A 13,129-nucleotide genomic window follows, 5' to 3' on the forward strand; every position below is an offset into this window, starting at 1 on the left:
CAAAATAAAAAGGCAAAGGCAACTTACTGAATAGAATAAAGTATTTGCAAATGATCTATCTGATAAAGGGTTAATATCCAAAATAGATAAAGAACTTATACAACTCAACATCAAATAACAATCTGATTAAAAATGGGCAGAGGATCTGAATAGACATGCAGATGGCCAACAGATACATGCAAAGATGCTCAACATCACTAATAATCAGGAAAAAGACAACAACAACAAAAACCAACACCCCCCCCCCAAACAACAACAAAACAAATAATGAGACATCACTTCACACTAGTCAAAATGGCTAGTATCAAAACGACAAGAAAAAACACATGTTGGAAAAGATGTGGAGAAAAGGGAACCCTTGTGCACTGCTGGTGGGAATGTAAAACAGTGCAGCCACTCGAAGATACTGTGGAGTTTCCTAAAAATATTAAAAACAGAAGTACCATATGATGCAGTAATTCCACTACTGGGTATTTACCCAAAGAAAAAGAAAAGACTAATTCAAAAAGACATGCACCCCTATGTTTACTGCAGCATTATTTACAAGAGCTAAGATATGGAAGCAACCTAAAGTGTCCATCAAGCGATGAATGGATAAGTATGTGGTATACATATACAGTGGAATATTATTCAGCCATTAAAAAACAATGTGCTTTTGCCATTTGCAATAACATTAATGGACCTAGAGTGTATGACACTAAATGAAACAAGTCAGACAGGGAAGGACAAATACCATAGGATTTCACTTGTATGTGGAATCTAAAAAGCAAACAAACAAAGAAAAGAGACAAACTGATGTTTAAATACAGAGACCACTGGTAGTTGCCAGAAGGAAGGTGGGCGGGGGAATGGGTAAAATAAAGAGGATTAAGAAGGATAAAACTTCCAATGTGAAATAAATAAGTCACAGGGATGAAAACTACAGCAGAGGGAATATAGTCAATAATAGTATAAAAACATTTTATGATGACTTATGTTGACTACACTTATCATGTGAACAGTGAGGAATGTATAGAATTGTCAAAGCAATATGTTACACACTTGAAACTGAAGTATATTAATTATACTTCAGTAAACAATAAATAATAAAAGAATCAATGGCCACTATTTCCACTCTACAGTTTTACAATACAATTTCTTAGTTATCCAAATCATGGCACTAAATTAGTTTGCACACAGATGCCTAGTGTAAAGCCAAAGTCTAACATGTAGGAGATAGTCATGTTTTCTTCTTCTAGAGAAGTCCACCCTATCAATGCATTTTTCAATAATTCAATAAATATTTATACAGAGATTATGTGCCAAAAATATTTTGTAAGTTCTGGGAAGATAATGATGAGCTGAAGCAGAGATCATCCCTGTCCCTGTGGAGTTTAGTATCTAGTGGGTGAGGGGACATCTACCAGGCACAAAATACAGATACGTTCAGCTGTCAGCTGTATGTATCGAGTTAACAAATATGACCTTTAAGAATAAATAGAGTTTGCAGTTTCACTCTGTGCCCAGTATATATTTATCTTTAGAGAGTTTTTATCTTAATTATTCCAAAGAATAAATGTAGACAAAATGTCTTTTCTATCTCATTCCTTTGGCTTTATAAATACTGAGGAACATTTTGGAAATGTGAAGACTTCTTGTGTGATGCAGCCACTTAACATTTGTTCTCTTGTCAGAAGGACAATGACTGTGGGAAATGACAAACCTGTGTTTCCTCTCAGCCAAGTCAGGCTCTTCATGCACTTGCTCATGATGCAAATAAACGTTTGTGTCACAGTTGCTATCTTTCAGACTGGGTGCATCTATTAATATTACCTCAGAGAATGAAAGGATCAAACACAAAAAATACAGGGTCTCACAAATGACGGGATATCGGCTCAAGGCAATGTCAACGACAGGAGGGGGTGGAGGCCAGAGAACACTTACTGGTAAGTGGTAGGGCTGACGTTGATGCGCCGAGGGTGACTTCCTGATTCGAACTTGCTGGCCAGAGTGACATTATTTCCAAACAGGCAATATCGTGGCATTCTTACCCCAACAACTCTAGCGAGCACAGAACCTGAGTGAATGCCTATCCTCATCTAAAAGAAAAAGAAAGAAAAATGAAAAGGATATATTTATGTTTTTCTTTTGGTATGCAATTCTTTTAAGGAGGGGTACTACTGCTAATTATGTAAACCACCGAACTAGGATCTCCTCAAAGACAGAAAGTTGGTCTTGGTCATCTTTGTGAGCCTGATATCTGGAACATTATAGTGGCAGTGAACATGAATACTATGGAATAAATAAGAAATTATAGGAAAAAATTGTATTTAATTAGCTACAGAAATCTGGTTATACTACAGGTCAGATCACCTTTCATTTGTACACATGTTCTAACACATAAAAAACTTATTTGCCCTCCATTTACTCTCACATACAACCCTATTTTTTCCTTCATAAAATTAAGCACAATTATAAATTAAATATGTATATTTCTGTTTATTTTGGTTAAATGTTGGGTTGTCCTAGGAGAGAAGTATCCATATCTTTTTTCTTATTGCTGAATATTCAGTACTTAATATTATACCTAGAGCAAAGTAGGCCCTCAATAGTAAGTGATAAATGTTGAATAAGTTGTCAAAACTCTTCAACATTGTATCAAAATGGAGTTATAGAGAATTTAACCCTTGCGCCAGTCAAGAAGTATCTATTGAAAACCCTGAAAAATAAATTAAGGGCTGTATATTTTATACTCTGTGAATCTGATAACTGTTAGTCTGTCCCATGCCTTGGAGGAGTCCTCAATGTGAAGTCAATATAAACTTCAGTGTGATTACAGCAATGAAGTTGCATGTACATGGTCTACACCAAAATAGCTGAAGCTAATGTTGACCAAGTGGGGAATGGGATCCTTAGTCCCAGGGGAATGTGGAAGAGAGGGAAGCAATCTGACCCCTAGGAGCTACTATGTAAGTAAAGTGTCACTCCTTCACTACCATGTCTCCTTCTGTCCCTATAGTTGTGAGGACAAAAAGTCATTCTGAGACTAACCTTTGTCAGAGAACTGGAGACTCCTGCATACATCAACTATTGGTAAGACAGGCTGAAATCACTGTGATGTAGCTGCATCTCTTAATAACCTTTCATCTAATTTTTAAAAAGTGATTCTAACATTTATTTTGAAATCCAACACTGGTGAAAGAATAAAGATTTTTCTTTATTTTTTTATATTTATATATATTTATAAAGAATAATTTTATATTTATAAATAACTTTATAAAGAATAAAAATTTTCCCTATTAGTGTGAACATACACCAGTATATATATAAACAGACTAACAGAAGAGGAAGTCAAGGAAGACTTCCATGTATATACAGGTGATTGATATATAATAGAGTTGGCATTTCAGATTAGTGAAAAAAAGACAGCATTTCCATTAGGATGCTACACATCAACTGTGTCTTCATATTGAAAAAAATTTCCAATTAGATTAAATATCTTAATGTAAAGGGCACTTTACAGCTTTAAAAATAATTGTTTTAATTAAGATAGAGGTCAATGTGCAGTAAGTAATACTCTAAAATACATAAATCCTAAAAAGTATACTTTTATTAGTCTCTTAGTAATAGTTCCCAGGTGAGTGGTCCAGATTGTCAGGAAGCTCTGTTTGGTCAGGGACAGGTCTTATCATTGTGTTCCTCCTTATGCCTCGTCATATATTCCTTGTTGGAAAACCTGAAGCTGAGTCAGGAGCACTTTCATGTTCCAAGTCATGATGGGGCAAGATAGATAGTGCAAGTTCAAGGGAAGGGTCATGATGTTACCATTTAAGGTGCTCTTCATTCCTCTGGGTAGATCTGGACTTACACTTGCTATCAGTTTCCTTCTGCCTAAAAGATTTCTTCAAACATGTTTTGAACTCTAGGTCTACTGATGATGAATTCTTTCAGCTTTTGTATGTTTGAAAACGTTTTTATTTTGCCTCCCTATCTGACAGATATTTTTGTTGAGTATGGAATTCTAGGTTGACAGTTTTTTCTTTTAGTGCTTTAGTGATGTTGTTCCACCATCTCCTCCTGTATATTGTTTCCTATGAGAACACTGCTGTCGTGCTTATATTAATTCCTTCATATGTACTAGATCTTTTTCTGTCTTTTTCTAGTTTTGAAAAATTTATTTAAATATTTTTTTTAATTAATAAACTTATTTATTTTTGAGAGAAATAGAGACTGCACGAGTGAGGGGCAGAGAGAGAAAATCCCACAATGTGCAGAATGAGAGGGAGAGAGAGAGGGACAGAGAGTATGGAGCCTGAGCTCACCTGAAGCAGGGCTCAAGCTCATCCGATGTGGGGCTCAAACTCATGAACTGTGAGATCATGACCTGAGCCAAAGTCAGGTGCATAACCAAGTAAGCCACCCAGGCACCCCCTGCAGAATTTAGTTATGATTTTCCTTGATGTTGTTTTCTTCATGTTTCTTGTGTTTGGGATTTGTTGAGTTTCTTGGATCTGTGAGTTTGTAGTTTTCTTCAGATTAGGAAGAATTTCAGCTATTTCTTATTCAGATATTTTTTATATCCACCCCTCTATCCCAGAAACTCCAATTACATGCATATTGGGATACTTGAAGTATTTCCATGGAAGACAGAAAATTTAATCATTTAAATTACTTTTTCTGTTTATTTTGGGTAACTTCTATTATAACTTCTTCAGATTTATTAATCTTTTCTTTTGTAATGTGTAATCTTTTGCTAACCCCATCCACTGCATGTTTAATCTCAGACATTGTGATTTTCCTCTCTAGAAGTTCAATTTGGGATTTTTCTTTTTCAGGCATCAAATTAACTTTTCAACATATGGAATTTAGTTAAAATAACTATTTTAAAACTCTTGTCTGCTAATACATCTATTAGTCTATTTCAGTTTTGATTGGTCTTTTTCATCATTATGGGTAATATTTTTCAGCTTTGCTGCAAGCTAGTAATTTTTGGTTGAATGTTCAGTATCACAAATTTGACTTTGTTGAGTGGGGATATTTTTTAGATCCTTGTACATATTCTTGAGTTCTGTCTATGGATGTAGTCAAGTTCCTTGGAAACAATTTGGTCTTTTCAAGTCTTGCTTTTTAGGATTTGTTAGGCAAGTCTTGAGCAGTATTTCATGTAGGGCTAATTATTCTCCACTACTGAGGCAAGAACACCCAGAGTACTGCACCCAGTGCCCATGATTTATGAGGTTCTCAGGTCTTCCTGATGGGAACAGGCAATTTTTTCCAGGTCCTTTGTGAGTGCCAGGAACTTTTTCCTCTAGTCCTTCCAGGTGTTTTTCCCTATTGAGACAAGGGAATCTTCTCACATAGAAACAATAATCAATGTTGTGCAGAACACATAGGTGGCTCCTTGGAAGAATGTTGGTGGTCTTTGTGCAACTCTCTCCTTACTGGTTCCCTGTCTGTGACCTCCAGCTTCCTTGGTCTCCCCAGATTGAGCTCCACCTCTCTGACTACAGGAATTTGTTCAGTGCCTCCTGGTTTGCTTCTCCTTGCACCACAGTCTGGATATTCCCAAAGCAACATACCAGGGAAATCCTATGATTCATCTTATTTGTTTCCTATCTCTCAGGGATCACTGTTTTCTATTGCCTAGTGGCCAGTGTCATAAAAACTGTTCTATTGTACTTTTTCTTCTGGATTTTTAATTGTTTAAGGTAGAAGTATGAATCCAGTCTGTTATTCCATTTGAAGTGGAAGCAGAGATAGTACTTTTAAAAAAATTGTCAACGTTTGTTCATTTCTGAGAGATAGAGACAGAGACAGAGACAGAGCATGAGTGGGGAAGGGCAGAGACAGAAGGAGACAGAATCTGAAGCAGGTTCCAGGCTATGAGTTGTCAGCACAGAGCCCAATGTGGGTCTGAAACTCACCGATGGCAAGACCATGACCTGAGCCAAAGTCAGACACTTAACCGATTAAGGCACCCAGGTGCCCCATACTTTTTTTTTTTAAGAAACCTGTCAGAAAAATGTATGCATATTTTTTCTTTTTTTTTTTTTTTTGAGAGACAGAGAAAGGTGCTCACACAAGTAGGGGAGGGGCAGAGGAAGAAGAAGAGAGAGAATCCCAAGCAGGCTCTGTGCTGTCAGCATGGAGTCTGACATGGGGCTCCATCTCACCAACCATGAGATCATGACCTGAACCAAAATCAAGAGTCAGATGCTTAACGAACTGAACTACCCTACCCAGGTGCCCCATAGGCCTGGTTCTGATGAGCGATTATCTATTTGGATTTAAAAAGGTAAAGAAGAAGAAAGAAGAAGAAAGAAGAAGAAGAAGAAGAAGAAAGAAGAAAGAAGAAAGAAGAAAGAAGAAAGAAGAAGAAGAAGAAGAAAGAAAGAGAAAAGAAAAAAAAAAGAAAAAGAGAAAGAGAAAGAAAACTGCTGAATGGCAATAGTCCTTTTAAACAAGATAATTATAAAGCACCTTCTCTCAGGTTAGAAAGCATTTTGCAATATTATTATACTTCCTTGGGTTTGCTTTTATGAGGCCTATTTATATTAAATTACTTTGTGTAATGAAGGCTTGCCTAAAAAACACCTCAGATGCTAAGATTGTCAGTTTGGACCTGTGATCACTGTATTGATCTTTTTATGCAGGAGGCAAGATACATCTCACAGCCTCTTTACTCTGTGTGTTTTGTTTGAGAAAAAGACTCTATACCCACAACACACTACACAGAAGGCTTGTATAGTTCTACTGCTGCCTCCTGTCAAAAGACCTGAGGGTTTTTTAAATGAAGTTATCAGAATTAGAATTATTATAACCTAAAAAATGCTAGCAGTAAAAACCCTGATATCCTTGGGCGGGATGGATGGAGAAATGGTCATTTAAACAAATGATTTCTCTTAGAGGGCACAAAACATCCTGCACAAAATATCACCAAACATGCACAAAAATATCAATAACCACACAAATAGCACAAATTTGCTGTCATTGTGTCTATCATACAATGAAACAAAACTCAGAGAGTTATTTAATTTTGGAAGGAGATACTATTGACAAATTATAAACTGAATCATCAGACTCTCTTTTCATTTCTTTTTTTTTAAGTTTGTTTATTTATTTTGAGAGAGAAAGAGAGAAAGAATCCCAAGCAAGCTCTGTACTGTCAGCACTGAATCCTGATGCAGGGCTTGAACTCATGAAATCATGACCTGAGCTAAAGTCAGATGCTTAACCATCTGAGCCACTCAGGCACCCATCTTCTGCATTTCTTTTGACAACTTACTGAGATTTCCCAAAAATTGGGAAGGATAGCAAGAAGTGTTTCCTATGTAAAGAAGGGAATGATTGCCTCACTCAGAATATGTCAGGAACATCGAGCAGTTAGACAAAATAGATACATTCAACTCTCAATGATGAATTTAGATTCCTTTCAGCAAGATTTAACATCATTTAAATAATTTAACCACTCAGAAACATTGGCATCCATCTGCCCAGGATGTCCTCACTAAAGAAGGTCATTTTGCACTAAACCAGTGGTTGTTAACTAGGGACATTTGTGCCCTTCAGTGAACATCTGACAATGTCTTGAGACATTTTTTTTATTTTCACAACTGGGATGGGGAGCTGCTTCTATTCTTTTCATCTATTCAGTTGAGCTAAAGATGCCTAGGACAGCCTCCCCACAACAGAGAATTTTCCAGTCCAAAGTGGCAATGGTGCAGAATCTGAGAAACGGTGCAGAATCTGCCCTACACAGGCTTCTGGCACCCTATAGGTACTTAGTAGACCAGCACACACACGAAATAATAAATGCTTTAATCAGACCAAAGCCTTGATGCGTAACACTAGACTTCACTTTTCAGAGAACATTTATGAAAACAAATAGTGTTCACCCTAGGGATTTATTGAAAAACACAGTAACTTTTGGATCCATCCTGAGGTTAGGATACCTGTTACCCAATCTCCTCTATCTACCTGAAATGTGTGAAAGACTGCAAAGCTCTGGAAAACATCAGAGTCCCCACTCATCAAAAGATGCAGTTATTCTCCTAATACTTCACTGATTATTCATCTGCTGAGGCACATAAACAAGTGCATTTTAAGATAATATTTCTCCCACGGTGCCTAAAAATAGAAGGCTTATAGGGTTAGACCTCCGTTAGCCAAAACTGGTTTCGTCAAGAAGGAATCTTTGGGTTGGGAGAGCAGCACAGATTCATTAGTTGAGCCCTTCATTTTACAAATAAATTCAAGTCCAGAGGAGCACAATGAAAAAGAGCAATTAGCCCACAGGGGGCACTCGTGCAAGTTCCCTTCCCATACCTCATGGCGCCCATGGTGGTGTTTATGTGGCAAGGACCCCTTTATAGTTCAGTAAATAGATGGACTAATTCCCGAACGTCCGAATCAGACTGATACCATGATTAACAGGAGTTAGGAGCTAGCAAGTTATGAAAATCAAATACCAATTTGTGTTGAAATAGTCCCGCTGGAGCAAGACAGAATTTCCAAATTAAAACAGCAGGTCTATAGTAGGAAGAAGAAGAAAGACTTCTGTAGAAAGAGCCAGTTATCTGTGTAATTGTGTTTGTATTTAAGTATCATTCTTAGATTTATGTAATTAAGATTTTAAGCTTTTAAAAATAGTTAATTGGGGCGCCTGGGTGGCTCAGTTGGTTAAGCATCGGACTTCAGCTCAGGTCATTATCTCAGGTTCATGAGTTGGAGCCCTAGGTCATGTTCTGTGCTGACAGCTCAGAGTATGAAGCCTGCTTCGGATTCTGTGTGTGTGTCTCTCTCTGCCCCTCCCCCGCTTGTGCTGTCTGTCTCTCTCAAAAATAAACAAACATTAAAAATTATTTTAAAAATAGTTAATTAACTGTTTTAATAGCCAGGAGACCAAAACCATTGCTCACATTGTTAAGAAACAGGGAAGAAAACAAGTACTTCATTCTTCTACCAGTATTAACATGCATAAGTTTCATCATAAAATTTTTCACTAATAAAAGGAAATAAATGAAATGGATTTTCACATTTTTGTCTTATTTTATTAATAACCAATATTTCCCTGACAAGAAAATATCACTTAATGTTTTAAATTTTGATTTTAAAAGTTCAAGATTCTTAGGCAGAATACAATCAACTCATATAACCTCTGTAGGTTTTTACAATTTCTCCTAATTTCTCCATGTGCAGGAAAGCAGGGAGAAATCATCTCTGTAGATACATGGCATTTTTCCTTCTATCACGGGACTCAGACCCCAACTGATGGTGTCAAAATGTCATAGTCTCAAGTAATATGCCTGGACAAATACCACTTTGGCAAAATGTCTGTGTTTACTCTAAACATTACAGAAGTACCACTCATAGATAAATTTCAATTTACAGAAAATTCTTGACAAAAAAAAAATGGTTCTCATCACCGATATGGTAACATAATTTCAGACACAAGATACATGGTGACTTTTATAAAATAAAATGGTGACATTTTAAATAACTGGTACTTTAGAGTTAGGGAAGAAAGTGAGTTGGCAATCTTGTTTATGGTGTTTTGGTGGGGAATGATAGGACCTTACAAAAGATGATTAGGAGGGCATGCCTGGAATCCTACAAAGGGTACCACTGGCAATGTTATCAGAGACTGCAGGGGAAGGGGAGGGCACTATGGTTCAGCTTCACTGTCACCTTCTCACAGGGCACTGATAACCATGTATTTAAATACATTCGCTGCTAATAAAAGACTTAAATATGACTGAACTTGTAGAAGTATTATTACTAAGGCCTCTAAGTGGAATCTGAAATTTACCTTTGTAAATTCAGAAAAAAATACTTTAAGAATTATTTTTGAAAGGAAGAAACTGATTTAAGGCAGTTGACCTACTTGAGTTAAATATGCGTGTATTTAGGAATAACCAGCATATAATTTAGCAGTTGAAAAACACGGCATTTTGTGCCAGAAATACGGACACTGGTAAATCATTAACAAAGTGCTATGCTTTAAACACATACAGAACTGCTCATTATACTAAAGATTAATAGCAGAAATGAAAGTTAAGAATTTTTTTTAATTTAAGAAGGTGATTGATACCATCTCCTAAGAGCATTTGATTTTTCATTCTGATATGCAGAAAAGAATTAGAAACCTTTTTCTTTTTTTTTTAATATGAAATTTATTGTCAAACAGGTTTCCACACAACACCCAGTGCTCTAGAAACCTTTTTCTCAAGAAACATCCAGTCTTTGGCTATGTAACCCATGATGCTAAGGGAATACTTACTTTACAAATCACATGTATAACATTTATCAAATCATTCTATTAAATACATCTATATTGTTTAATTGCACAGGTTGAAATCTCCTTCTGATATCACAAAGGCATTCCTTATTAGTGGCTCATTTTTTTTTAATGACAAAGTATGTTAATTGCTAAAACTTCAAAGCCCTTAAAAGTTTCTGTTTTGAGACTACCACTAAAAAATATTGCTACTGACCAATTCTCTCTGTTAAGTGATGAAAATCATCTGTCAAAATGCAAATCTTAACAAGAGATAATCTGGAGCAAATTTCTAGTCTAAAAGAATCTTTATAATATTGTGGATTCAAAAAAGTGATTTAAAAAAAGCTGAAATATGTAGAAATGGCATAAAGGGATTTACAAAGAATTCTAATAGTAAGGAGTGTGTATTCATCAATTTATAAATCAATCCATCTAAACTAAAAAATTTATATTCATTTTTTTATATTTTTAATATTTTAATCTATGTATTTGTAACTTATTCTCAAGACCAAGCACCAAAGTCAACAGAATAACTTTCCTTTCAACAGAAATAGCCTGAAAGTTGAGCCCTTTTAATAATAATCTGGGAGATGCACAATTTGAAAGAACAGAAAATCCCTCAAAAGAAATGTAAAATGCAAAATGTGAGAACTCCTTTGCCCCTTGCCCATTCCTTCCCTTCAGCTCCTTTCCCTTCCTTTCCTTCTAAAGGTTATTAGGTAACAATTCAATCTCAAGCACTTGCTAGGCATTGTGGAAGAAAGGAAGGACAGAAAGACTCTTCACTTCCTTCAAGGAACCTGAAATCTTACAAAATTAAGGGAAGGTAGAAACCTTATTTCTTAAGAAAAGTACATGTGGTCAACAAATATCACCTTCAAGATTTGAGATATTAACATTACTACTTTACAAAAACTGAAATTAAATTTGAAAATATATGATCTTCCACTTAGATACTACTTAAAACAAATAAAGTACTTAAAACAAATAAAGTTCCTCTATGATAAAATAGCATATATTATGATGTCCATGATTACTGTTGATAACTGAACTTCTTCAGTGAAAATTTAGTTTATTTTACATCTCAAAAGATTTCTATATCTCAGAAAATGCACTTGATAGATGTGTAAGTAAAAAAAATGTTGAGTTTAATTACTAAACATTAATAATTACCCACTTTTATAAGCCATTATCTTTTTTTTTCTTTATAAGAATTGATAGCATGGACAAGTTTATCCCCCAAATGAAAGTAAAGTAACAAAATTAAATTCTTGAGTTACAATGTAGAACTCTTGGCCACACGTAAGAACCAACTGCGGAGATTTAGAATTGCTGTTTTGGTTCTCACTTCCAGAGGTTTTGATTTAATGAGTCTGGAATGAGACATGGGGCTTATAACTCCCTCTAGGGTTTCTAACGTGCATCCAAAGTTGAGAACCACCAAGTGTAGGACATCATTTTGGTTTCTGCCAGAGCCAAGTAGTTTAAACAGCCCGACCCTTTCCCAGCAAATGGTTTTAGCCAGCACTGTGTAAATACTTTCATATGCATTCACACATACATAACACCTTTCAGTTTTGAGAAGGAAACACAATATTCTCTCTTGCTCCCAGAAGACAACATTCCTGTATGTTGAAGACTTTTGAAAACAATAAGAATATATGTTTAATTAAAATATTAGCAAATTGTGTAGAACTGTGAATACCCCTCAGACTTCAGGCATTTCAGTTGGTTAGAGTCAGAAGTTTCTTTCAGAAACCTCAGCACATCTGTTTTTGGGTGGGTGGCAACCCATGCTCATATATAGTGTTTTATAGAGTCTACATGGCTAGGACCAGTAGAACTGTCAAGAGAAACAAACTCATCTGGGAGTGTTGGTCATTAGAGCAAACCTAGGACAAGCATGGTGGCTGGGATGGAGGGCGCTGTAGGCTTATGGATGCTGAAAGCAGTGTTGTCTCTTTGGAAGTTGTCATAGACCAGAATCTGACCCATCACTTACTTGCTCAATGACCCTGGACAAATTACTTCTCTAACATCTTGCCATCTATAATGCAGAGATACTGTACCAGCTTAGGTACATACTAAGTGTTGGCTCATATCCAACATGAAACATTAGATTATTAACTTGTACTAGGAAAATATTTTTTAAATTTTCTCATAGTGCAAGGGCTGGGGAATTTCCAGGTTCACAGACCTTATTCCACAGATACAGAAACAAAAGGGTAAATGGCCTACTAAAGAAAGCAACTTGTAAGGATGAGAGTCCAAATGAAAACATAATTCTTATGCTTTCTGCCAAACTGGTCCCTGCATCCTAACATCTTGGTATTTCTTTCTCAACTCTTTTTTTTTCATTACTATAGAAGAAAATGCACAATGATAATTTATATTTCTACAAACGTCCATAAAATCTGCTTAGTTATACAGCAATATCAAAGGACTAAAACTAGGGAAATTATTTTCTGAAAAATTCTCAAAAATATTCTGCAAACTAACACCTACAATAAAATTCAAATACAACAACCATCATCATAAATAAGCCTAAGGAGACATGACTATTAAATGCAATTTGCTATCCTTGATGGCATCTTGGGGAAAAAGGACAGGAGAAAATTAAGGAAATCTGAATAAATTATAGATTTTACTTAATAGTAATGCACCAGGAGGAGCCAAGATGGCAGAAGAGCATGTAAGGTTGTTTTTTTTTTTTTATCTCGCATCCATGAAAGACAGCCAGATCAACACTAAACCATCCTGCACACCTAGAAAACTTATTTGAAGATAACACAACAATCTGCACAACCTGAACCACAGAAATCAGCAGGTACACAGCATGGAGAGGTGAACTAGGGGAGAGAGCAGCCATGG

The 13,129-nt window shown here is 35.9% G+C and overlaps 1 protein-coding gene across 1 annotated transcript in view; it reads right to left on the reverse strand.

Annotated features, from left to right (window-relative positions):
• LOC109260374 (guanylate cyclase soluble subunit alpha-2-like) overlaps positions 1–13,129 on the reverse strand; it is a 106,066-nt gene that overhangs the window by 36,915 nt on the left and 56,022 nt on the right. The window contains exon 2 of the mRNA XM_019438538.2: positions 1,924–2,078. Within this exon, the coding sequence (XP_019294083.2) occupies positions 1,924–2,078 (155 nt within the window). The remainder of the gene's footprint in view (positions 1–1,923; positions 2,079–13,129) is intronic.

The sequence above is a fragment of the Panthera pardus genome, unplaced genomic scaffold (assembly GCF_024362965.1).
Source record: "Panthera pardus isolate Hobbes unplaced genomic scaffold, ASM2436296v1 HiC_scaffold_12, whole genome shotgun sequence".
In the NCBI taxonomy this organism is placed as follows: domain Eukaryota; kingdom Metazoa; phylum Chordata; class Mammalia; order Carnivora; family Felidae; genus Panthera; species Panthera pardus.